The 25,683-nt window shown below is 47.7% G+C and overlaps 1 protein-coding gene across 1 annotated transcript; it reads right to left on the reverse strand.

Annotated features, from left to right (window-relative positions):
- Positions 1 to 657: 657 nt before the first annotated feature.
- LOC130149181 (gastrula zinc finger protein XlCGF57.1-like) lies at positions 658 to 7,789 on the reverse strand. The gene is made up of 2 exons (XM_056338523.1): positions 7,523 to 7,789; positions 658 to 5,522 (listed from the first exon to the last, which is right to left on the reverse strand). The coding sequence occupies exon 2, from the start codon at positions 5,188 to 5,190 to the stop codon at positions 3,304 to 3,306; it is 1,887 nt and encodes a 628-aa protein (XP_056194498.1). The 5' UTR covers positions 5,191 to 5,522; positions 7,523 to 7,789; the 3' UTR covers positions 658 to 3,303.
- Between the last annotated feature and the right edge of the window lie 17,894 nt (positions 7,790 to 25,683).

The raw sequence follows: 25,683 nt of genomic DNA on the forward strand, positions 1-25,683 counted from the left end.
CTGGGATTATTCTATGGTCCTGATCCAAGCCCAACACAACCATCAGCAGCAGACACCATAGCTGGCAGCGCAAACTATTTGCAAAGCATCTCTTTGGAGGTGTCCTGGAGATGGTCACAGTGTAATGTCCCAGGCAGATCTTGGTGGTACCCAAGGCAGACTCCTTTTGCGCTTCAAGTATTGTGCTCTCAAAGTGGGACACTGAGAGCAGAGTTGAGCTTATGGATGAAAACACCCATATTTAGGGCACTGCTTCAGTTCCTCACACCATGGTGTTGGATGTAATTTGTGACACCCTTCCTGGCCTCCAGTTGCTCATCTAGAAAGGTCAAGGCACCCCAAAAAGTCTGTGTCCTTCTAGCCCTATGCAGAGACCTTAGGGGATTTCATGTGATGCCAATGTGTGGGTCACTGGCTGGAGTTCTGAGGTCAGTATGTGGAGCTCTGCACTCTTGAGCCAGTCAAGAAGGCTCTTCACCAACAACGTCCCTTTCGTTACCACTGGTATGAATCCTGCTCTGGCATTGCCCACCTGCTGCATCATGGACAGAATGTACTGCGGGTCTCTCAGTGACAGCTTATGAAAAAAAAAAAAAACAAAAAAAAAAACCCCAGAAAAGAGGCTCACTTAATTTCATTTTTTCTTTAAATATTTACTTTATTGAGGAGATATCACAAACTATCAGCCATGTCTTTCCCCAGAGGCTGGGACACCACACTGGCCATAGCCAGTGGTAGAAGATCCAGTGACATGTGGGAAAGGTCCTGACATTGGCTCATTGCCCTCTGCGTGTGCAGGGACACACCACAACTGGCAACCCTCCCACACCAGATCCTCTTGCTGGTAAAAATCTCTATGGCCTTATGCTAGGCTAACGAAAAGGAAATAAACGCCAGCCATCTGGTGATTATTTTCTCCTCACTGAGAGGGCTCTGCTGGACCTCTGCCCCTCAGCAAGCCTAACAGAGGCTGGTTTGCTTTGCTAGCTTGGCTCAGCCATATTCTTCCCAAGGAACATAGTTTTCCAGTCCTACAGTGAAGCATCTACTCACCACACGGCCCAGATCCATTTTTCTAACAAAGATGTCCCTTAGGTGCCCCTGGAACATCGCAAGCTCTGCGCCTGCCTTTTCTGTCCCAGAAACAAACCTCTGCCAGGTCAGAGGGATCTGAGGGACAGCTTCATACCAACCAGTCTGGCTGTGGTCTACAGGTGAGGGGAAGGGGTAAGCTCCTTCAGAGGTTGTCACAGCCTGCCTGGCTGTTTGAAATCATGTCCTGGGCCTGACTATATCAAAGGCTGAGGGAATCTAAACACCAAAATTACTCTGTGCTTTTGGGGCTTGGCAGCTGCACTCAGCGTTGTGCTTGAGTCACCACAACAAAGCACCTCAACACAATGGTGTCCACATAGCTGGTAAAGACAAAGCTCCAGAGCAGTTTGTCCTGTTCCTTTCCTTCTCTCCATGCCTCAGTTTCCCTGCCTAGAGAGGCAGCTGCTCCAGAGTATGCAGTGCAGACAACCAGCAGCGTTGCAGCAGGTAGTTGCCCAAAGTCATGCTGCGTGACTTTCAGATGCCTCCAAGAGGATGCCACCTGCAACACATCCTGGGAGAAGGAACTGCTGTGTGCCTTGTGGGTGGGGAGGTATAGAGGAATGAAGCTGGGTTAATTAGCATGGATAATATACAACTGTGGGCTGGGTTCAGGGGCGGTGGGTTGGCCGATGTTGATAAGGTGCAGCTGTGGCTGGTTCTGTTAAGTGGTTGGGAGCCAAAGAAGAGAGAGCAGCCGAGGAAGAGGCAAGAGAAGAGAGAGCAGGCCCTGGATGAGGCAAGACTAGGAGAAGGCAGCAGAGGGACTGGCATGAAGAGTGTGTTGGTATGTGATGGTAAAAGACCTTGTTGCAGCTGGATAGTTTGGAGAGTGCAGCATCAGGGAGGGGGCTTCTTTTCCTGCACAAAACCAGAGAGGCAGAGCTACTAGTTCACCATGGAATGTTTTTCCACTTGCCTCTTAGACTCTAAACAGCAACACAATGAACTCTAATATGCATCTGTTCTGCAGTGCCCAGGTGGTCATGTAGCAGTGCTGTGGAGAAATATCAGGGAGTGGCTCAGGGGACTGTGGATTCCCTCCACATCTCCGCTTCGCCAGGGACTTTCAAGACACAAAGATCCACCTGAATAGGGAACACTCAAACAAAATCATCAGCAGTGAGCAATAAAGACTGCTGAATTATCCATGCTTTTGAGTGGCTGCACAATCTCCTTTACACCAGGGAGAAGAAGGGGAAAGATCCAAACAGGGAAATAGTTTCCAGTTCTCTAGTCCATAAAGTCTGAAGACTGTTTCATCTATTCCTGCTGCTTGGTTTGAATTCCCTAGATCATGCCCAATAAAGTCAACATCCTAGCAAAAGCTTCACAGTAACAAGTAGGGAAGCAGGTGGCTGAGAACCAGCACCAATGTCGCTTGAGCTGATGAAATCACTGATGCCTCTGGGACTTGTGGTGGCAAAACCACCTGCTCATTATAGGTGTAAAGCTCGGTGCTAAGAAAAGCCATTCTCATTTACATCCCCACAGTGGGGCTGTGGGGGCACAAAGCAGAATACAATCTGCTGGCCTCTGAGTTTTTTTGGAAAAGCAGTCACTGATTTTGCGTGACTTATTTTTAGGGACCTGGCTTAAGCCTATCTGTGAGCCTGGTCTGAGGGATTCAAGGTGTGAAACTCTCATCTGGCTGGCAGCAGATTCTCTCAAATCTGTACCATCCACTTGGCTAGGGTCTATTAGCCCAGTAGGATCAAGGTGTGGATCAGAGCTACATGAGGGAGAAGAAGAGAGTTGGCCCTTGCTTTAAACCCTTGCCTGGATGGGAGAGGTTCCCTTCGGCTTTCTCAGAAACACAGTAATGTCATGAAAATAAATCCTGCCTGGTCCTCCTGGCTATATATTGCCCACACAAGACAATTTTGGCATCCTCAACTTTGGCAGGCTGTAGAGGCACCAGCATACCATTACAAAGGATGCCAACTCTTACCCTCCATCTCCACGTGCTCTGAGGGGGCTTGGCTCTCCATCCCCATCTCACAGCTGTGAGCAGGTGACACCCTGAGTGTAATACTCCAAAAACAGCAGCAGAGGACCAGTTTCCAGCAGTGCTCTGCCCCCTCCACCTCACTGTCCCCACGGGTTGACCTCCCCACCCCCAGATACTGCACACATAAGGCTGGTAGTTTCTCCCCATCCCTCCCCTTTCCCTAAGGATTTTGTCCCAGGAGCAGGCACCAGGCCTGCTCAGCTCTCCTCTTCACTCTTTGTGGGGGCCGGAGATGTCTGCTCAGTGTGGTGGTGTCCACCACCAGTCCTTGTGGCCTCCCCCTGTTTCATGCAGGGAGCAGTTCCTTCCCGCGCATGGATTTTCTGGTGTCTCCTCAGATACTTTTTCAGCCGGTAGCGCTTCCCACAGACCCCACACTTATAGGCTCCACCTCGGGAATGGAGCAGCTGGTGTTTAATAAGATGCCGCTTCTGAGGGAAGCACTTCCCACACTTGGTGCACTTGCAAGGTCCCATGCGGATGTGGATTGTTTGGTGCCGGAAAAGGTTGGCCTTCTGGTTGAAGGTCTTCTCGCACTCCGGGCACTGGTAGGGCTCCTCCTTGGTGTGAATCCTCTGATGCCGAACCAGATTTGATCGCTGGGTGAAGCTCTTCCCACACTCAGTGCATTTGAAGGGCTCGCTCATGTGGACTCGCTGGTGGCGGATCAGCTTGCGGTTCATGCGGAAGCTCTCCCCGCACTCGCTGCACTTGTACGGCCCCTCGCTTGTGTGAATCTTCTTGTGCCTGGTCAGGTTTGATTTCTGATTGAAACTCTTTCCGCACTCGGGACAGAGGAATATCTGTTCACCCTTGGGAGCTCCTTTTGCTGAGGGATCTTTCTTGGATATGGGTTTCTCACAGTTCTCCAGCATTCCCTCTTTGGTGGGCTGATAGCATTTCTTCTCCTTCCTCCTTAGGCTCTGGCTTTCCTGGTGGCTGGCCTCTACACCAGGTTCCTCTTTGATTTGGATCCTCTGGATAGCACAGAGGTTGTGTTTCTGCCCATAGTACATCCCAAACTCAGTGCTTTCCTGTGGTTCTTCCTTCACATGGAGCACCCGGGTACAGGCTACGGGGACTTCCCATTCACGCTGCCCATCAGCATCCTCTTCCTTTTTAAGCTGTCTCCCCTGTAAAGCCATCAGTGGGATCTTTGGATCAAAGAGGTTTCCATAGTCTGGGGTTTCTGGTGGCTCTTCCTTGATGTAAAGTTTCTGGCAGGCTATTGCAGTAATGTTTGCTGTGTCATCAGTGGGTGGGTCTGCTTCCTCCTTCATCTGGATTTTCCAAGGAGGGCTTTTTGGGTTACACAGGTTTCTAGGTATGCCACACTCCTGGGCTACATATCCTTCATGGGATATATTCTCCCACGAATTCTCCTCTGATCTGAAGGCAAAATCAGACTCCTCTTTAATCTGGATGACCTGGAGAGACACACCATTTATGTGTCCCTCAAGCAGCTTTTGCTTAGTGTGGTTCCTCTGGTGCACGTTGAAATACCGCTTGGTGCTCAAGCTCTTCCCACACTCCGTACAAATGAAAGGCCCCCCGCGGAGGTGTATCTTCTGGTGGGCCAGCAGTGTGGCACTTTGCCCAAAGCATCTACTGCAGTCAGGGCACTTGAAGGGCTTCTCTCGCTTGTGGATCTCCTTGTGGGCAGTGAGGGTCCCCTTCTTCACAAAGCTCTTCCCACACTCGGTGCAGGCAAATGGCCTCTTCTCTGTGTGGGTACGCATGTGGATGTTGAAGTAGATTTTTGTGCTCAGGCTCTTGCCGCAGCGAGCACAGAGGTAGGGACCACCCTTGGTGTGTGTCTTCTGGTGGGCGGCCAGGCATATCTCCAGGCGGAAGCAACGGCCACAGTCCCCACAGCAGAAGGGCCTCTCTCCTGTGTGGATGCTCTGGTGGGTTGTGAGGTGGCCCCGGGTGGTGAAGCGCCTTCCACACTCCCCACAAGTGAAGAGCTCCTCCGCCGTGTGGATCCGCTGGTGTCTCTTCAGGTTTCCCTTCTTGCTGAAGGATTTGCCACATTCCTGACACGGGTGGGTCTTTAGCACCACGCGCTTAACCAAGTCCTTCATGGCAGCAGTGCCCTGCACCCAGTGGTGTCTGGTGGGGCTGCCAAGCAGCTGGCAGGTACAAAAAAGCCACAGTGTTATGGGGATGGACTAGCTGGGAGGATACAAAAACCATCAGGACATATACATCGAAGTGTATATTAATGGATGCACTTTATTCCCAGTAGGGAAAAGGGTGCTGCTGCTGTACGCCAGCTCTGGGCCAATGAGGAACGTGTGGTCTTCCTCTTTTTCTCCACCTCCTTCCACCTTAGTTTGCAGATACAGAATTTGCAACTCCATCTCTGATCCCCTGGAGAGGCTTTCCTGGCATTCCTGGAGGCTTGGATTGCCAGCTGAAAAAAAAAAAGGGACATTTATTAGGTCATTATTTCTTTTCCACCTTCTGTGTTCGCTATGTAAATGCAACGGGTGGCACCTTGGCTGCTCCGTGGGGGACTGAGCCTGAGACATTTGAAGCCACAGGCTCAGCTGGACTCCAACAGGGACAGCAGGGACAAGCAATGGGGGACATTTGTGATGCTCTCGCTGCTGTCATCACACAAAGGTTTTGGCTCTTACTATTGCTGCACTAGTGATTTACCCTCAGAATAGTCCTCTGTCCTTTGACCAACAAGGTTTATAAGTAAATAAGTTAATTAACTAATGCACTTTGCAGTAATTGTTGTAATTAAACCCATTTTTTTATAAGTGACTGTGTAGCAAACAAAATCTCCCAAACCTAGAAGAAAACCAGACTTGGCACCACTTGCAAAACTGGAGCATTCTGCTTCGTATTGACAGTGCTCCGTGCACAGGGGAAGGCAGGTCAGTGGTGTCCTCGGTGGGCAGCTGGAGAAATGAGACACAGCTAAAGGAACTTTGTCCTCCTTGAGAGGGTTCACTTGGCAGCAGGTTCTGGGTCCTATGTATTTCCATTAGAAAGAAAAAATAATATCAGGGCCAACAGGGATGTGAGCAACACCTATCAAGACTGTGAATTGCAGCAGGGCAAAGAGCCAGAAGGACTGAGGGGAGGAGGACAGTGATGCTGGAGATGACTGTCAACAAGAGTATATGTGGCTGGGCAGGCTTCTACTGATGGTGCTGATGGCTGAAGGTGAGGCTGCCAGAATCCTCAGTTATGAGGCAGGCTGCCAGCGAGGACACCTGCCATCAGTGAAATTTGTCCCTGGGGGTCTGCACTGCCAAGAAGGCTGTGGCTGAGAAGATGAGTCCCTGGGGAGGCTGCCACTGAGGTGTAGGAGGCTGGGGTAGGGGGGATACCATGGATCAGGGGACAAGTAATGGGACATGTGAAGTGTAACCATCCAAGCACAGCTACGATGCAGAGTTCACAGCTACACGCCCTTGGAGGAGGGAGGTCACAGTGGTAGAAAAAGTGGGCGGCTGTCTCAGATTTCAGAGGACAGTTATAAAAGGGAAATTTACTTCAGATTTAGTCACACCACTGGCGTTTCCCCTTCAGCGAACCCATCTGGATCCCCACTGATGCTGGTAAGAGTGACCACCGAAGCACAATGGTGCTCCTGTCCAAGCTGAATTCTCCATGCTGGCACAGAGGAACCACAGGAAAACAAAAACAACAATACAAAAAAAAACCCTCAAAAAAACCCAACCAAAAACAACCCGCAAAGTTAAACTGAGCCAGGAGAAGCAAAACAAACCGGCTTGGAGCAGGAACTGGGTTTAGTGTTTGCTAGTGGAGGGGAGACTCGGAGGGAGACCAGGGCTCCTCCCTAGGTGGGGGAGCAGCTGGACGACACCTACGACAGGTTTTAATTCAGCAGACAAAGCCTCAGCAGCAGCCAGGCTGGAAAGAGGATGCAACGGTGTATTTTTTTTTGGAGGAAGGTCTTTAACCCCCCGAGCGGGTAGCAGATTTAGCCTCTTGCCACCAAGGTCCCTGCGGCGGGTCTGGCTGATGCCGTGGGGATGCTCTAAGCCCGCGGGCGCGGGGTCGCTGCGGGGACCACGGCCTCGCTCCTCGCTCCTCGCTGGGGATGCTCACGCCGGTCCCTTAGAGGAAACATCTCACCGGCAGCAGTGTTTCAATTGCCTCTGGATTTTGGCAAAAACCCAAAACATTCCTGAATTCAAATCAGGGTAAAAGAAGAAATTCCTGTCTACTTTCTTCCTTTTACTTTTTTTCTTCTTCTTCTTTTTTTTTTTAATAGCCAGATCCTACAGATCCAAATCCTGCCTTTACCTCCAGCTCCGCAATCCCCCAGGCTCAGGGTTTGAATCAAGGGCAGAACCTGATCCCAGGGAGTTGCTTTGTCTTTTATTGGGGCTACCCGGACAAATGAAGGGCGGTTGGCCAAAAGCATCTTACCTGAGCGGGCCATCACCCTCTGGCTGGCATTTCTGTCCTCCGGGGCAGCCTCAGTGGCACAACAGCGTGTGCGACTTGGCTGCAAGTTGTGTTGCAGGCGCAGCTGGGCTGACCTAAAGGAAGTCTGCGGCCAGTGCAGTGAGAGCTACCGGAGGAAGGGTGAAGCGAAACAAAGACAAAGAGCGAAGGTTGAAGGAGCAGAGGGAGGACAGGGGAGATGCTCTTGATTCGTCCCGCCGGGAGGGATTTTCACGCCACTGCCAAGGTGTCAGCGGGAGAGGAGGGGATTTCTCCCTGGTGTGCCTTTCTTCTGCATCGCTGCGTTGGTGGGAAGCTGGAAGGGTCTCCAGCTCGCGCTGCCTTCTGGGAATTGTAGTTCTGCCCAGCAGCCCTGGTCCCCCACCCTGCGCTGGCAGCCGGTGGGTCAGGATGAGGCCATTCCTCTCCTGCCCCAGCTGAGAGCACTTGCTTTTTTTGTTGGGGGAAGAGAAAACATCCCGCAGTGCTGCAAGCATCCTTCTTCCCTCCCAGGCTGATTGTCTGGGACTTGCTCCGGGAAGTGTCAGGAGAGGAAAGATGCATCTCAGGGAGTATTTCTGTGTCCATAACAGCTTGCAATCCCCCTGGGGAGAGGTGGGAACTGAGACTGGTCCCTAGTTACCAGCAAAAGATCCCTTTTAATGCTCAGGTAAAGCATGAAAGGACATGCAGATTTGACAAGGGTGGACGCTGAGGCATATGGACTTGATTTAACAGAGTGATCAGCGCCAACTGGGAGAGGCTGAGCCTCAGCAGGACCTCACAGAAAGTGCCCAGACCTTCCTGGATCTGCACTGCACAATGAGGCTTAAAGACTCAGCAGGGAGCTCTAGCCCAGGATGCTGGGCCGGGAGGGTTTTAGGAGCATGTGCATGGTGAAAAGCTGCTTCAGCATGACTTTTCCCTGGGGCAGTGATTAGGGGCTGTCCGATTGCTTGGAGGTTGGACAATAGCACTCATTCCTGCATAAACCAGGACTTGCAATCCTATCCTTAATATGACACAAGGCTGCAAACATGCTATTCTCCTCCTCTTTCATTCAGGGAAACTGAGGCAGGAGACGGTGAAGTGCTTGGCTCAGATTGTACAAAGAAGTTCAAGGTTACAGGTTCCCTAGAGTTCAGATCTAGTCTACACACACTGCATGTGCCTTGGATAAAGTCTGCTGATGTATTTCCTACCTCAGTACAAACCAGTACTAAGAGACAGCAGCACCAGTATGAAGCTGTGTCTACATTCCCGCTTGTATCCCAATCCAGAGAAGGAAGAAATCATACAAATCTAACCATCTCTATACCAGAACATGCACAGCTAAAGATACACGAGCCTCATTCAGTTTGCCTTACTGAAGGTCTTCTGCTTTGATGAATGAAAATGCCACAGCAGGTCCCAGACAGACAGGAGAGACCATGGTGTTAGGCCACTATTAGACCCAGGTATGCTGAAGTGAGATTCCCCATGTGCAGAACTCCTTAGGCAACATGCCCCACCTCTCTCATCCTTCCCATTTGCATAATACCTTCCCACAAATCCTACCTACAACACTTTGGATGGTGCCAGTCAGCAGCTCCATTATCCGGCTCTGTCTTGGTGTGTGGAAGCATGCAGGGAGAGAGGCTGAGACATGACATGGATGAGGGGCTCACCGGGAGCAGCTGAGGGAACCATTTGTGTGACTCCTTTGCTGCCAGACAGATCAGAGGAAGGGGCCAGGACTGTGCCGTTTAGGCTGTGCCAGTGTCCTTTCACCCTCCCAGGCACAATTTACCTTACTCTAAGGTGGATGACTCTAGTAGGGCAGGTGACTTGTGCCCTCAGAGCTCCTGTTTCTCTCCATTGATGTCTGCATGTTCCCAGGTGAGTCCCTTCCATTGCTCATCTTCTCCTTCAAACAAAGCAGATCTGCCTGCGGTCCCTGCTGGTTCATACAAAGCCCCAGAGTCCAAGATCAAGTACGTCTTGCTATGACCCTAAAGTTTTGCTCATGTGGTCAAAAATAGACTCAAAGCACCTCGTGCTCATCCCCAAAAGGATTCATTGACAAAGTTTTCAGGGCAGGGTTAAGCTATGTCCAAAAATGCCTCTTCCTAAGCACAATTTGGAAGTGGTGACCTCCTAGTCTGAGCAGAGTCTCCACTATCCTGGGGACACCCACTCTGGAAGTGAAGCTGTGCCATCAGCTGCAGTGACTCTGCCTCTGCAACGTACCACTAGATGCCAGTGGAAGCTCTTTCCCGCCTGCTTTCACCTAGAAAATCCCACACATTTGACATTTTGATATGTTTTATTGTATTTTTTAAAAGGTAATTCTTCACTTTTGATCTAATAAGGCACCCATGCATTTGAGTAGTATGTATAAATATATGTATGAATGTGTGTTGTGCATCCTCTCTCTCTGTCTCCCCAGACTAAGATATCACTCCAAGCTCCTTTCGTCATCCCCCTTCCCATCAAACACCCCAACTCCCCAAACCCTTCACCTGCTAAACTGTCTAACCACTGTCATGACCTAGTGTCCTGACATGGGCAGTCGGTCCAAGAAACGTACAGGTGCTGGCATGGCATGTCCAAGCCCTGTCCTGCTCTGGGAGTTGATTCCTCATATAAGGTCACCAAGAGGCACGACACAGGTCCAGCTTATCCAGCCACGGGAGTTATAACCTGGAGGAGCAGACCTGCATGGAGCTGGGGAGGGGATTACAGAGTAGAACTGAGTTAGTGCTGCAGTAGTGCTGGTAACCAGCTTGCATATGTTTGGTGTTTTGCGGGAAGGTGGAATGAATGAAACTCGTAGCCACTGCAGTGCCAGGAAAGAAACCTTACATGGGGAAAGGGTAAAAATAAATAAAACTCACAATCCTGTACACTAGCAAGCTCTATGCTGCACTTCCCTGATGTAGAGGACTGAAATGATCTCACATTTTATCTTTCAGTGCCTGGAGTTCTGCACTGTGCAGAACATAATCTGGCCCGTGTTCCCCACTGATGTTTCTGCAAGGTCTAAGCCTTTGAGCAGCCTCCAGGCTTTGCATACACCATTTTTTTCCCCTGGCTGGTCAAGGTCCAGGTAGATTGAACTAGCCCACGGGCACTCAGAGTGAACACAAAGCTCAGCAGCTACCCAGGCTGCAGGAGGGGGGTGTGTGTGTGTGTCCGTCCATCTGTCCGTCCACCCATCCTTCATGTCCTGGGCACAGCAGCCCTCTCGTGGCAGAGGACCACCAGGGTTAGGAACATCTCCTTTGGGCAAGTTGTGCTTCGGTGCAGTGCTCTCCTCCAGCGCCTGGTGCACCTCTCGGTCTCTGAAGTGCCTGATGCTGGTTGCCATAGGAGACAAGATGTTAGAGTGGATGGAGTAAAGGTTTGATCCAGATTGGTGATTTCTGTGTTGCTTTTTCAGACAAATCCAACTCTTTTTTTGTTTGACCAGCCAACTGTTTCCGACAAGGCTGCGTAGAAGAAGTGAGAACAAAATTTAAGCCGAGCTGTCATATGCTCCAGTGCCTGATTAATTATACAACGAAATAAAAATGGAATTTGGCAAAATAAAGGAGAAGGGTAAATGAAATCTTCACTTTGCTTTGGAAGGAAATACTGCCTCAGGTTTTATTAAAAATGTCACAGTTAATCACATCAGGAGGCTTGAGGGTGCGTGGTGGCCTGTTGTGCTCGGTACACACAATGCAGGAGAGCTGGACAATGCAACACAGAGAGATAAGGGAGCAGGAAGCCCAGTTATTTGTTCAGGTGAATCCGTGATTATTCCTGAGATTTGCAAACACGATAGGTGCCAGTGGAGGCTGAGAGCTCCTAGCTTCCTTGCTACACTATAGATTATTTTTTTTTAATTCAGGAAACAACTCTTACAGTAAGGCAAATCGTGATGAAAAGAATAGAGCGTTTAAATGACAAGTAATTTTCTATGCTATTCCACCCCCCTTGCTTTCTTTAATTGCTTTTGACATCTGATTAGGAAGGAAAGCTTTTCCTTTTTCGGCCCACATCTCCTACAGCTTCATTGTGCAGCCCAAGCCCACGGTGTCTTGTACCGCTGCCATGAAAATAATTGCAGTGTCTGTGGCTGCTTCCAAATCCACCATACTCAGCTGATAAGAGCTTTAAATGAAAAACTGGTTTAAGCACAAATGGGCCCAACACTGACTTCAAGCCTGGCTGGATCAGAGTGACCCATCTGCCTTTCTACCCCACAAGCAATGGGCTTCTCATACATGAAGACTCAGTTGTTGTTTGGTTTTGTTTTCCTGGGGAGAGCTGCAGTCAGGGCTGGTGACTGCAGGACTTCTGTTGGGATGGAAAAGGAAGGATTACAGCTGTAACACCGCCAAAACAGAAAGCCCTCTTTGCCCTGCTCACTCTGCCCCAAGTGCTGTCAGCATTGTGGGAGGGATCAAACATCTCCAGGTCTTCTGCATGGTGAGCAGGGAGCTGGGATGCTACAAGGACCTTGGGACCTAGCCCCTCACCAGTCACCCTTTCATGCCCTAAGTCACACTCTCTTCCCCCTCGTTGCAACTGTCTTTCTTAAAATGACAACCCCATCATAAGATAACAAAAAAAACCCTAGTAAAGGTCTAAGTGATATGCCCAAGGTTGAACAGCACATCGGTAGCAGGTCAGAGAAGCATCTCAGAAGCTGCTGCGAGGCAGCACAGCTCTGCTGCTTAACAGAGCAGCCTCCCCAGTGCCTCTCTAACACAACAGCTCTACACAATGCCCTTCTCCTGGCCTTGTCCTTCTTCCACAGGCACCGCCACAGGTCCTCCCTGCCCATAACCATGTGCAATAAGGTTGTAGCTACTTGAGAGTGAGTGCTACGTGCCCTCTAATTCATTTCATTTTTCTTTATTCCCCACATGCCACTGAGAGGGAACCAAGCATTTATCCCTAGGACTGGTAGGTGTCTTGGAAGTCCAAATGATAAAAGGGGAGTCTGGACACAAGCCTGGCCTGTGCTGGTGCCTCAGTTTCCCTGCCTGGTGGGCAGTGTGGACAAACCCAGCTGTTGGGCATTGCTGAGAAGGCAAAGCCTTTGCTTTCAAATACTTGCAGCAGCTAGGCTCTCTGGTAGTCAGAAGAGTTTATATTCAGTGGAGGAACTTCAAGGGCATGATTCATCTGCTCTAATCTAGACACCTGCCTTAGGCTGAGATGAATCCCATCCCAGCCCCCTGACTTGGTTTCTGCATGCTACCTAAGAAGCCTGGCTCAGGTACAGATGTGCACATACTGCCATGTAAATCCTGCTGTGAGCTGCCTGCCTGAGGAACCGAACCCCAGCGTGCTGGCTCCTCTCTTCTCCCAACTCTTGCCCACTCCATGCCTCTCTGGGATTTGTCAGTGAAGACTAAAGGAAAGAGGCAGGTGTGAATTCACCCATCAGGAGGCCAAGGAGGTGCTATGCCTCCTCTGATCTGCCCATGTCACAAGATGTAGGGCTTGGGGGAACTCCCAGGCACCCTGCTGCATACAGCCCCCAGAGCTGTGAACAGCTGTGGGAAAGCTGTTACTAGATGTCTGACTAAATACCCTAGGCTGCCCTGCTGCGCTGATCTTTTTGTTTGCCTTCTAGAGTAGAGCCTATTTCTTTTCTCCTTGTGTTGCTTCCTAGGTACATCCTAAGAGGGGAGCATCAACCAGTCCCCTGAACCAAGGGAAATAGTAATTCCATCCTGAAATGCTCAGTCAATGCTTAGAGGGTGGGCTTCCTTTGGCGTGGGGTAGTTATTTCTTCTTCCAGCTGCACTTTAATTGCATATCTCTGATCCCCTCTACCACCCTCCTCAGACTCATTTACTCTCCTTCACTTGAGAAAGGATAGTTAGCATTTCTATATATAAAGTCTACAATACTTAATAAGGATAATAAAGTCATTTTTAGAGGATAGAAATACTCACAGGTTCAAAGTGTTTTTACCTACAGAGGACCAACTAGCTGGTGAAGAGGACAATCCAAGAAAGACCATTCACCATCTTTTGTGACTCCCTCAAAGGCCTAGACAGTACTTCACAAATTTATCTCTTTTAAATGGTGCAGAAGGCCAGTGGAGTTAAAGTCTTAATTTTCATCCTTCAGAGACTAACTGCTCTCATGCTTATGGTGTGCTTTTAGCCAACACAGCCAGAAAACCCTTCGGATTCAAGCCAAGCAGCCTTAAAAACCACACAGATCAAGAAATGGGGTCTGGTGGAGCTACAGCAGGACATGGAAGACAATGCTGTAAGAAAAAGGTCTGAGACCCCTCCTGCTCAAGGCCATTTAGCACCAACAACGCTTATGCCACCTCCGTGAGACACCCAGAGCATTGTTTGTACTTCTGTGTCCCCAGTGCTCCGTTGTCACTGCTGGTTAGCCATTGTGAGAGACCCAGTAAGGAAGGCTCTTGACAGCTGTTTATCAATAGTTAGCATCTTGCCCAGTAAGAAGCCCTGGTAAAGTGCCCATGTTTCCAGAGCTTGCAGCGTGAGCTTAAAGTAGTTACAAGGATTTGTTTGATGCCGGCTAGGAGGAGAAGAGATTTTTGACATTTAAGGGTTTGTTGTCTTGTTTTCTTACACTTCTTTTAGAGGTGAAGAAAATGAGTGACATCCTGGTTCTTGTATCCTACATGCTACTTCAAAGGAGAGGATGCTTTAAAGGTCAGAAAACAGGGCTGGGAATGAAAAAAGCCCTGTTTCCTTGTTAGCCTCTCAGTCAGCGTGGGCTATGACAGGCTGTCAGGCAGCTCTTGCTCTGTGTAGCATTAGAAACACCTTCACTCAGCTCTCATGCTCTCCCCATTCTCTTTGGAGCAAGCCAAATCTCTTAACTGAAGCAAAACCTTGAGCAGTCGCTGGATTTCAAAACTAACAAAATGCTGACATTCAACATAGATTCTTTGCAAGAGCAGAGTGGATGGGAAAACAACCAGAGTCTGTTTTTGCTCTTTAAATGTGTGATTTCCTTCCCTATGTAATTAATTTGAAGCTCTTGGAATCAGCTTGTTTGCAAGCATTAGAGTAGGGCAAGAGACTTGTTATCATCTAGCAACAGCAAGAGAAAGAAATGTGGCTTTTCGTACCCATCAGCAGCGTGAGGCCATACGTCAGAAGCCATGTCCAACCAGCAGCTTGTGATAAGCAGAGTGCACCAAGGGTCACCACTAAGTCCCATACTGTCCAGCATGCTCATGATGCTCAGTTAAGAGGAGCAGGCTGCCCAGTGAGGTAGTGCAGTGTCCATCCCTGCAGATTTCCAAGACCCAGCTTGATAAAGCCCTGAGCAACCTGCTCTGCCCTCACAGCTGAGCCTGCTGTGAGCAGGAGGCTGGGCTGTAGACCTCCTAAGATCCCTTTCAGCATGAACTGTCTTGTGAACCTGAGATCCTATGACCTAGCTAACACAGAAGAGTGATTCTGCAGTGGTGTGTGGTCATCTCTGCATGATGGCAAGTACCAAGGATATTTCTTCCCCGTCACTGGAGAGAAGCCCTGTTAAAGCAGTGGTGCATCTGAGCACATCATTGGTACCTGGCTGTGTCGCATCCCTGGGAATCTGGTATTGCTCTAGGCTGAGATGGGAATGCAGAGCAAGAGTTGTTTTTCTACCTCTTCCTTTATTTCTTTAATAGGTCATTTGTAGATTTACTTTGTGTGTGTACATGTATAAAAACCTGGGGTGTCCATGGTGATATCAAATTTGTTCTGCAATAAAACTGACTGAAGTTCAACAGATAGTTTATTCTGGTACTTAAAGGGATTTCACAGAATCACAGGATGGCTGGGGTTGGAAGGGACTTCTAGATGTCATCTGGTCCACACCCCCATCAAGCGGGTCCATGACCATGTCCAGACGACTTTTGAATACCTCCAATTTCCACAATTTTAAGTAAAAAAAAAATTGCTATTGAACTCTGAGTTCTCTGAGCTTTGAAAATGGTGATAATGGATGTTTTTCAGCCACTCTGTTCCGGGCTCTACAGAGGAATCCTCCCCCTAACTGATGCAAATGCTAATTGTGTGATAATAAGTCTCATTTAATGTGAACCTAAGCAGTCACCTCCTGCTCTGTGGACTGGGATGAGTTACCGGTTTGTGCTGCAGAACTGAAAACACGAGGGCTTTCAACACAAGCACAACGCCTTTGTTGGAAGCTAAATCCCCTGTTGTTTCTCCAGGGCTCCTTCTGTGCAGTGGGAAGCTGTCAGTCCCCTCTCCGCCTGTATAGGCGAACTGCCATGATCGTATAAACATGGGCTATGTCCCTGGAGAGCAAAGTGCTGTTAGCAAATCACTGGATGGCTCTTCTGATGAAAGGAATGGATGGTGCTTATTAACTGGATAAGCACCATGAAAGAAACCTTTGAAGTGCCAAAGCTTTGTTGTTCTGCTGTTGAAGTCAATGAGAACTTTAATACTGGCTCCTGCTGGAGTGCAGCTAGGCTCTCTCCATAGACCTGGAAGCATATACCTAGCCAAAAGGCAGACTATGAACTTCCAGTCCCCCCAGTCTGCTTAGGTCAGAGCTCTTCTGTCATGGTAACTTGTGTGGGTGTCTGTGCTGTGCTTCAGGCAGCCTCCATCAGTGCCTGCCCTGCAAAGTGCCAACCGCGTGCTGAGTCCTGCACCCAGCATGGTGCCAGATGCTGAAGAGGTTTATGGGGCATCCTCCTTGGGTAGGAGTCTGCTCAGCCTCCAGACCCACAAATACAGATGTTTCTCTTCCTACCCAACCACGGACTAGTCCCTGGAGTCAGTACAGCACAAGCTGAACCTGCTTGTTGTTGTGCCACCTTTGCAACTCAAGTTGGTTCAGTACCCCCATCTCATCTGCTTGTACAGGATGGTAGCCCGGGAGGGTAAGATCACACTGTCATACCAACCTGCTGCTGCAAATGGAGGAACCCTCGGGCATCCCAGTGCTGCAGATCACTGGAGCCTGGGAAAACATCCCTGCATGCTTGCCCTCTTCTCAGTCTTGCTTTGGAGCTCTATAGGCAGTACTGTAGTGGTGTTACTGCAAACCACCACAGTCCTCAGTCAGCATCGAATCCTCTTCGAAGCCCTTGCAGGGATGCCCCACTCTTGCTGCTCCCTGGCAGAGGGTTGGGAAGTGAAGGTCAGTGCCAGTATCTCCAGTTTCACCGGTGGGGAAATCAAGGCTCAGAGAATTTTTTCTCCATGTTACAAAGCACTAATGCACTGCTGGAAATTAAACTGCACTTTAAATTTCTTAAATTTTCTTAAAACTTAAAGTTTCCATCCACTTCCCTAGGTGTGTGTAGCAGGGAGGACAGGACACCTAGGCTATAGTGTTTTAATCCACTCTAACAATGATTTTAAAAGACATTTTATTATATATTCATTAATATAAATGTATGCACTTGTTATATTTTATGATATATATATTATATTGTTGTTAGTGACCAGTTCTTTCTGAAAAAGCTAACTAGAAATCAGTCACTCCTCCTGGCTAGGAGCACCCCTCTCTTTTGTGTTACTTTGACATGATCCTGCACAAGAAACAGTGCCACTTCATTTCTTTGGCCTCCAGATTTTTGCATGAAGATGGCTTTAAACAGATGAGCTTATCTTTAAATCTTTCTTGCATGAAATTAATTGGTCACATTATTCTGGTCTAACATCTGCTTTAAAATCTCCAGTGATGGAGAAGCTCCAGCCTCCCCAGTCAATAAATCCCAGTGTTTCTTTCAGGAGAGAGCAGAATGTGTCACACTCTTCCTGATGACAGCTCAGCCTGTCCACTGGAGAGGCTTCTTTCATAATCAACACTGTCCTTCTGATCCTACACTGTGGCTAGCCATGCAGTATAGCCCTTTTTCTGTTGTTGCTCCTGATGAATACAACCTCACCAGTCTCTACAGCATCTCCCAGTGTGTGATTTTATTTGTGAGTGGCTGGTGCAATGACAGTGAGCAATGCTTTCCAGCTGGCTGCAGGGGTTTCAGGGGCTGGGCAATGAAAGTTAATTGCAAAGCAAACAGACTGGCAATCAGGTGCTGGAGGCTTTGCTCAGTAACAAGCTCCTAAAGTTTCTCTTTTTGAGGGATGCTGGGTTGTGTCTATTCAGTAGAGTGTGTTCTAGCATACTTTTGCAAAGTGAAAACATGGTGTTCCTGAAACAGATGGGGCTGTTTATCTAACAACAATCCACAGAAGTGGTACAATCCCAGCCATGTGCTTGTAGACTATTTCCAAGTTTTGCCTCAATGTTTCTCCTTGCTGCCTTAGCTCCTCCTTTCAGGTCTGCTGTATCTCACTGCTCAGCAGATCCTGATAACTTTGCTCATGCTGAGCAGCACATTGGGATACAGGCCATCTGAGCTAACTTCAGGCTTTTGAGGCAGTCCAGCTTTAAGTAGTCATTAGGATCCCTCTGTTACCCATAAATGGTGTAATGACTTACCCCACCCCAAGACAATGTGTTGAAGATAAGTGGGCTGAGATGTCTTCTAGAGCATCCTTCTTCTCTCCTTTGACTACACAGGGACCCTGGACACCTGGCTTAGACACCTAGACCACTGAAGGGAGGTAAGGTGAAGTCCTAGCCTTGGTCTGCAAATGGTTTTGTTGATGTCTGTGTGGCTGGTGTGGAAATGTGGTGTGGTCTTGACTCAGTGGGTTAAATGTAAAAATCTAACATCTTCTGAGATGCTCTGCCTTAGAAGCTTCCAACTTTTGCTCCAGCGAAGCATAAGTCTCTAAAGGCTCTGTTTCATACCTTTCCCTGCTGTGGGTACCTTGAACACCTTAAGGCTGCACACCTCAAGGTTGCACAAAAAGCAATAGACATCTACATTTAGGCATCTAATTTGAAGCTTCTTTGATATGAGTAAAAATGTATGTGTTGATCTGGTGTGCACATACAAAAATAGGCCAATTCTGCACAATCCAAGTGCCCTCACAGATGGTTATTTTCACAGGGGCACCCAGGGGGCCTCTTTTCTCACTGGTGGAGGTGCAGGAGACAGCATCTTCCTGGGGAACCACTGGAGAGCCCAAGTGAGGATGTTGGTTCTGACAAGTTGTTTATTTTAGTAACTTGTAGACTTTGACCTCTCTTTGAGAAAAACATCAGTCAGGAGTGAAAAGACTTGTCAGGGTTTAGAGTTTCTCAGTATATTTTTATCAGTACATGGGAACTTGTTTTCTCCCCGCCCCCCAAAGCAAAGATGGCACCTGTGAAATCCATCAGACTTGAGCTCACGTCAGCTGATCCTTAGAGATGCTGGTTGAATGAGCTGAAGTTTAAAAGCTTGAGTTAAACCTCTTCCTAAAATATTGGAATCTGTTAAAAAAAGACTAAAAGGTTATCTGTTATTTATATTTTTCTTTCAAAGAAACTTGAGATTCCCCATAATAGCATGATTTTGAGTGGTGTAGCGGTGGGTGAAACAGAATAACTGAGGTTCTCAGAAACATCAGAAGTGTTTAGTCACGCTGTAGAGAGGAATCAAGTGGTCAGGATAGTGAGAAAAATCAAGACTAGTAAAATAAAGCCAATATATAGGAAGCAACCGTCCATCCTAACAAAGCATACAGATGATATAATCACTGTAGATTCCTTTGCGTCAGAAGAGAAAATAGTCATTTTTACATCATGATTCATCTGGCTTATTAAGGTTCACGTCTGAACTGTGCCTCAGGGCCCCCAGACCCAATTGGCTAGATCTCTGCTGACTTCAGGTGTGAAGGTGACTAACTTGGGTGGAGACAGCTGCTTGCCAGATATTTTACTTTTGACTGAATATTCCTCCCTCCAGCTGCCCCAGCGCTGTGCATTAGGTATTTTGCAGAAAAGCCCCACAAGTCTTCGTTTCTGCATTTGCAAGTCGCACTTAACCATGTTTGCAAAAATTGCCTCCTATTTCTTTATCTGACCCACAGTTATTGCGGGTGTGTGGGAGGGCAGCATGGTCTTGCCAACCCCACTTCTCCTGCATTGCCTTGGGCTGCCTTCACGTGCTAACACTGTGCAACAAAAGCTAGGTCCCCTGGTAAGGAATGTTGCTGTAAGCTGACAGGGAGAAAAATGCTGATAATTAGTAGGGTAAAAATACAGGGAGGAGTGTGCAGTGCTAATCTTTTCAGAGGAGCGATTCTGGTTATCTGTGGTTGTTTGGTGATGACCAAGACATGTGAAGCTTTTTCCTATTTTTTTTCCCCATCTGCTGGGAAGATGTGTGATCAACAAGGAGATTTTAGTAGCAGAAAGCCTTGTGAAACACATTTCCATGGTATTAAAAAAATAAATTAAGAAGCTCCCAAGTATGTGACATCTCAACTCTTCTGTGTTATTTCATTTCACCTGGCCCCATTTATATACCTAAGGTGCGCTCTCTGAAAGACATCCTCATGCAGCTCTGTCCTCATTTCAAATGGCACGTGCCAGCCAGTTTGCATGGGAAATGACTGTTTGTTAAACCTTGAGGTTCATGATCCATGATCCAAAAAGGTGATGATCATAGCTGACATGCTCAACATAACATGACCTATCAGGAACAATTACTTCCTCATTAGTGCTAGACAGCATGCACACTGACATTTTCTCTGATCCTATTGGGAACAGCAATTTATTTTCCCTAGAAGCTGATAAGACATCTGATAACCGATTCTGGAGCAAGCTGGCTCCTGAAACGGTGGCACAGCTGGGCAGGTGGCACAGCTGGCCCCCCCCAGAGCCACAGCCAGAGCAAGATGATGCTGTATGATGCTCTGCCCTGGTGAGCCAAGCCTGGGCAATCAGAGCTGACAGTGCAGTCAGTTTTGTTTATAGGCTGCCTGAGCTCACAGCCAACAGATCTTCAGAGGTTTCCCTAGAAACCTCCAAGGAAATTTCTTAGCACTAGTGACATCATTTCTGTGGAGAGGGGAGTTTTTAGGGAAAACATGCCAGACTCTTGTCTCCTCCCATCTTAAAGGCCAGACAGTGTGAGAGCTAATGCCTGTTCATGGAAAGCTTTGCCCATAGGAACTCCAGTTGAGGAGGGAAGCTTCTGGAAGACTCAGTCTTTGCCCTTGCACTGCGTATGGGAGACTAGATATTGGAGTCTCCGGCCAGTGTCCAGCTTTAGGGTCTGTTGGGAGTCTCTGGGACCACCTCTGAAGCACCCCAGCAGTGCCAGCCCTGCGTGACTGGTGCCAAGTAGGCAACAGTGGTGTGGTCCCCTTCTCAGAAGGGTCCTGCCGTTGCCTGCCCCAAGGGCAGGTGGCATTGCTTCCTTGAAACTATGTCTGTCTTTCAGAAGGGGTGAAGAGGAGCATGAAACAGCTGAATCCCTGTTCCTCGGTCCACTAAAGCACTGTTCTGCCCTGCCAGAGCCAGCCTCCTGGAAGGTGTTTGGATTTAGTTGTCCTGTGAGTGTCTGAAGGGCATCTGAGAGGTACTAAGAAAAGTAGTAGCTTAGTTCAAGGGGTAATCAGAAGTCCAGCAACCCAGGAGATGACAGTGTCATAGCCAGCTCTGTTACGTGCTGCAGGGAAGAAGGTATTGCCAAGGTATTTTTTTTTCATGGTCACCAGTGATGTGGGAGTACTGAAGTGCTGGGTCCCAGTTGCTGGAGGGTGAGCAAGCAGTGGGATCAGGTACAGACAGTGTCTCATGGTAAATACAAACGGGATGCTCTGGATTCAGCAGCCTTGGCTCTGAATTATGCTCTGGTACTCTGCGCTCTTTGCTTTTATTCAGGATTGCAGAGAAGAAAGTAATTTTATCTGCCTAGACAGCACAGTGTAGCCAGCAGGAATCCATTATTTTCTTTGCCGCTCATTAGGGATTAGCGTTAATTGACAGTCATTAGCTGAGAAGTGCCTCTAATCAGTTAGCTCTTTAGCAAGTTTTACACCCATCCATTCGAGAAATTAGTCATCCCGCCTGCCTTTACCATCACCCATGGCAGTTGCATAAACCCGAGAAAGATGTAACCTTCAACCCCTCTCTCCAAACAATCACAGGCACTGCATTATCCATCCTTTTCTCCTAGCCATCCATTGGACTGCATGGGCTCAGACTCAAGATTTTATGTAAGGATTTAACAAAATCCCGCTCTAGAATTGTCCCTTTTGAATGCCTGAGAGCGATGCTCAAATTTAACAATTTAAGCCGCAAATTTAACACATGCATTTCTAATTAACATCAGGAAGTACCAGTATGACTTCCACAAACACCTGAAAAAAATCCACATTCCAACTGTCCTTTGGAAAAAGCAGTTAAGCATCATGGCCTTGACATCAGCCAAGATGTGTAGCCTGTGATACACCATTTATTGGATTTTCATCACTATCAAAGTTCAAAAATTACCAGAGGAGGAGCTGAGTTCCCAAAATATGTAGTTATACCACGTCATACAGGAGTGGGGGGGAAGCATGGAAGGGTACGCTTGGCTCTCTCAAAACCTTGTGGGATTTTTGGCATGATAATAAGACTGAAAACTCTTAATTTTGGTGGGTTTTGTCTGCAAGACCCCCAGACAGCGAAGACAACAGGAGCCAACGGACAGGTTGGGTAGGTGGCCAGGCTGTGTCTATCCCAGCAGTGATGTTTGCAGAGGGTCAATCGTTCCAGCTCACAAACGTACAGAAGGAGTTGAAAGAGTGAATGCATCTGAATTATGGGGAGATTTACTATTGTATGCAGGTTGTAAGACTCTCCAGTTAAAAGCATATGTGCTATTCTCCTCAGCAAACAGCCCAATTTATAATTAATATTAGAAGATGTTACTTAATGTGGTGATTTGTTAGGGATCTATTTCATTTGGGAAACAATTTTCTCTGATTCAGAGAAAAAAAGACATAGTAAGAATAGTTTTAGAACTAGCTTCTTAAAGGGAAAGTTGAGATAACACTCAGTTAGGAGGACAGCAGAACATTAAAATTTTCTCTGAAAGCAGCTGGTTAATATTTTACCTTTAAAAGACCATTCACATTTCAAGGGATGGATGACAGAAGAAATTTTGGCAGGACTTAGGTGCTTAATTTAGAGGCAAGGGACAGTGTTTCAGACACGCTTTGCCTGTCATTCCTGGTGAGCAGTGACTCCCGGACCAGCACAGGGGTCTTGAGACACCCTTCTCCATCTCACAGTGGTCCCTGGTGTTTCCTTATCCGTGGCCTCTATTCCTTTGCTCCCTTGGTATTACTGAGCACTGCGATGCTCAGGCTTTCTGCACAGAGAGCAGTGACCTTATTTATGCCTCTGAAACACTTTTTGTTGGTAGTGACCTCTCCGAATGGAGAAGGACCTCACAGCGTGTGCCCACCTTATCTGGCTAGGCCAGCACCTCTTGGGGGGGAGGGGGGATATGGAGCTGCTTGTGGTAGGTGCCTAAATGAGATGTTGGGGTGGGGATGAAATATTTACAGAGCACATGTGTGAATGCCCTTACAGTGCCTCCCCTCTGATGTTTATAGGACACAGTTCATTTCACCTGAATGTAGACAGAAAAAGACCACATGCCATACAAATGGCCACTTACCTCTGTGGTACTGCAAAGGAGAGACGAGACAAGTCACTCCGTGCTCAGACACATACCACAAACATCCAAAATTAGATGAATTTACTTTCTTTTGGTGTCTGACTCTGAAAAAGCCTGTTTCTGTGTTGGCCAGCTGCTCTCCCACACCAGGGGAGAGTAGCTATGGTGTTCCACCAAACACTGTAGAGCAGGGGCTTGGCACTGTGTGAGAAACCATTGGGTTTGTGGTGGATTTAACGGGAGGAAAACACTGAGTTTTTCTTTTTGGCAGGGTGCTGTTTCACATGCTTTCTTGCATTTATCATTACTACTTATTCTTATATGAAACAACTGTGACAATAATAGCTGCCTGACAGTAGGAGGAAAAAATTGTTAGGATGAAAACAGAGGAAGCTTCTTTAAAAACATTGGTACATCATGTGATACATTTTTACATACAAATGAGATCAACTGCTGTATAATTAACCCAGATGTGGGATCTGTGGCTTTAGGTAAATGGAAGGTTTTGATGAAAAATGGAGATACCAATAAGTGATAGAGATGAGGACAGGGAGTGGGATTACTTGGGGAAGGTTTCTGTATCATCTTTTGAGGAGTCTGTCTGCTCAGGTGACATGTTAGACTTCTGTGCCTTTCTGTGTTTTTATTATTTGTTATAACATTTATAGACTCCAGCTGTGAGCTGGGAGTACCACAGTGGGGGATGCAGACCTCAGCGAGAGACCATTGCGCTCCTCCCAGGTGGCACAGCTCACCTGGGAAGGGAGGGAAGCAAACAAACAGCCAAGGACCCACTAACATAATGTTGAAGGCCAGCAAGAGCCAGGGGGGGACCTCTAGCCTCTGGCTGATGTGCTCTTCTTCCCTCACACCTCCATGAGATGATGGGGAGCTCCAAGTGCTTTCTAAAACATCCTGTTGAAACCTTCTTCCAGTACCTGGACCTGGTGCTGACGTGCAGCTTACCTATGAGGCACCTCCTGCCTGCAGGAGCAGGATGGGTTGGAAGAAACCCTGGCCTGTGACTTAGGGGTCTTCTGAGCCAAGAAATACTGAGTCCTGGATAAAAGACATTAATGAACCCCTCCACTGGGAAGAGAAATCTCAGAAGGGTTTGCCTAAGTCCTTCACAATGGCTAGGAAGGGGAAAAGAATATGCAGTTTTCACATAGCTAGAGACAATCACTTGTAAGTTTATAATTTCTGGCTTAGGCATTCAGAAGATGATCTCTCTCACTCAAAAGCAGGCTAGATAATTAATGTTCTAGAAGAACCTGTTTTTTTCTGATGGCTACAAATGGGGCCTGGAGGTGTCTGACTCAGCTGAAGCTGTCTGGGCTCCACACATGGCAGCTTGTGGGAAAGATGAAGAAATTTCAGAGGCAAAATGCAGTTTATTAATGAATTAGGTGTCCAAGTGCCTGTGTTTGTCCCTGGAGTCCAAGGGCTTGCTTCAGTCACCCTAATGAAGGAATTTGGTGCTGCTGGAGATTGCGAAGGCTGTCTGAAACCTTCATACGAGGCTGGCAGAGATGACACCTGCCCCTGGGAGATCTATGACCTGGATCAGCAGCTAGGCAGGATGCTCTAAGTCAACTCAAATGACACCTAAACCCTGTGTTTAGGGAGATGGTCCTGAGGCCTCCATGGGCTAGGAAGGTGAGCCATGGATGATCGGTCCACTGCACTCAGGTGAGATGCATCCTTCTAAGGCAGTGCTGGTTATCAGCCACTCTGTTACTTTACTCTGTAGGCAGCCACAGTTGTCAACTTAGGTCTTCCAGAAGAAGGTATTATAAATGCTCCAGCGTGCTGGCTGTCTGCTGTTCAGTCTTTGCTGTGCTGATTGACATAGCAGTCACCAAAAGTAAGCGTTAAAGGCAAAATTCACCAGGTTTCACACTCTTCTGCAGCGAGCAAGGGCAGAATGCCCCCCAGCATACCATTTCATCTGAAGAAATGGCACCTGAGTGTTTCTTCTTTCTCTCCCCAGCACCCTGCCTTTGGAATCACACTGTCTTGTCAGGCTGCTCCTCTCCTGGGCTTCCAAACAGCTGGTCATGTTGGAGGAGTGAAGCTTAACTGCTTTGACCTTGGCAAAAGTATAAATGCTCAGGAAGAAAGAGGGGTGGTGGTGGGAAGGAGCTGTGCTTTTTGGTTGTTAATGTCATTTCATAATAGTTAAAATGAACTGAGTAATATGATTACATTTAAAAAGAGATTTTTAAAAATAATCTTTCTCAATGTAAGCCTAAACGGATTTTTTTCCTTTTTTTTTTCCACAGGTGGCATAGCAAAGAATCATTATTTTCCTTTGCACAAAAAGCCTTATTGTGCCAAATCCTGACTAGCGGAAAACATCTATTGTTCTATTTCATTGCAGGTATTATTTTATGATGAAATTTTTTTTGTATATAAAATATATAGATGAATTGAAAAGGTGTCAAGCTCCTAACTTAACTCTTTGCTGAAACAAAGGTCTTCCATGTCTCTGATAAAAGGGATGAACATTATCTTCTTGATGCAGACTGTTCACATGCATGGTGTGGATGGATTTTTTGTTCTGTTGGTTTCCAGCCAGAGGTTTGCTTTCTCAAGCACTAATTTGGACTTCTGTGATAGCAGGGCATTT

The sequence above is a fragment of the Falco biarmicus genome, chromosome 4, assembly GCF_023638135.1.
Source record: "Falco biarmicus isolate bFalBia1 chromosome 4, bFalBia1.pri, whole genome shotgun sequence".
NCBI classification, from domain to species: domain Eukaryota; kingdom Metazoa; phylum Chordata; class Aves; order Falconiformes; family Falconidae; genus Falco; species Falco biarmicus.